The following is a 650-nucleotide window of genomic DNA, read 5'->3' on the forward strand; positions in this document are numbered from 1 at the left end:
CCCGCAGTGAGGTCTCCCCTGCAGCCAAAGCAGGTGACAGAGGTGCTGGTGGGGGCCAGGGTTTAGGAGGTGGGTGCACGTGGCATTTTGGGAGGGCTGGGACCTGCTGTGGGGAACTGCACCTTTCAGTGGCAGGGGGGTATGCACAGGGCCACTTGCAGCAGTGCCATTTGGGTGCCCCCATCTGCGAGAGGGGATGGGTGTCTCTCTTTCCTCCACCTGCCCCTTTCTGCCTGCTGCCCCCTCCCAGCCCCAGGGCAGGGGTGCCTGGGACAGGCAGCCGGGACAAGCAGCCCGAGCTGGGCCACCGCCAATGTAAAGCCTCATGCCGCAGCCACGAGACCAGCCACGGGGAAGCCGGATGGGCTGGACTGGGTCCTGGGCTGTGGCATGAAGCAGTGCTGAGCACGGGGCTCTGTTGCATTGAGGTCTTTGCTCTGGACTAGGGACATCCCTACTAGAAAAGGAGCAGTGACCCAATGCCACTCATGCCACGTGTGACCTTGGCCCCTAGGGTTGTGCTGATCCCTCCTCCTCTCTCCCAGCACCTCACCTTCCCCCTGCTGTCAGTCACCCTCCTGGTGTCCTTTGGCTCCTCCATGCTCTATGGCTACCACCCGGCCGTGGTGAACTCGCCCGCGGGGGGGAGG

The 650-nt window shown here is 64.0% G+C and overlaps 1 protein-coding gene across 1 annotated transcript in view; it reads left to right on the forward strand.

Moving 5' to 3' along the window:
* Window positions 1-545: 545 nt before the first annotated feature.
* Window positions 546-650, forward strand: part of LOC104616521 (solute carrier family 2, facilitated glucose transporter member 9-like) — a gene marked incomplete at both ends in the record, with an annotated part of 2,405 nt that continues 2,300 nt past the window's right edge. The window contains one exon of the mRNA XM_010281562.1: window positions 546-642. Coding sequence (XP_010279864.1) covers window positions 546-642 — 97 coding nt within the window. The remainder of the gene's footprint in view (window positions 643-650) is intronic.

Source organism: Phaethon lepturus, unplaced genomic scaffold (assembly GCF_000687285.1).
Source record: "Phaethon lepturus isolate BGI_N335 unplaced genomic scaffold, ASM68728v1 scaffold23822, whole genome shotgun sequence".
Taxonomy (NCBI): Eukaryota; Metazoa; Chordata; class Aves; order Phaethontiformes; family Phaethontidae; genus Phaethon; species Phaethon lepturus.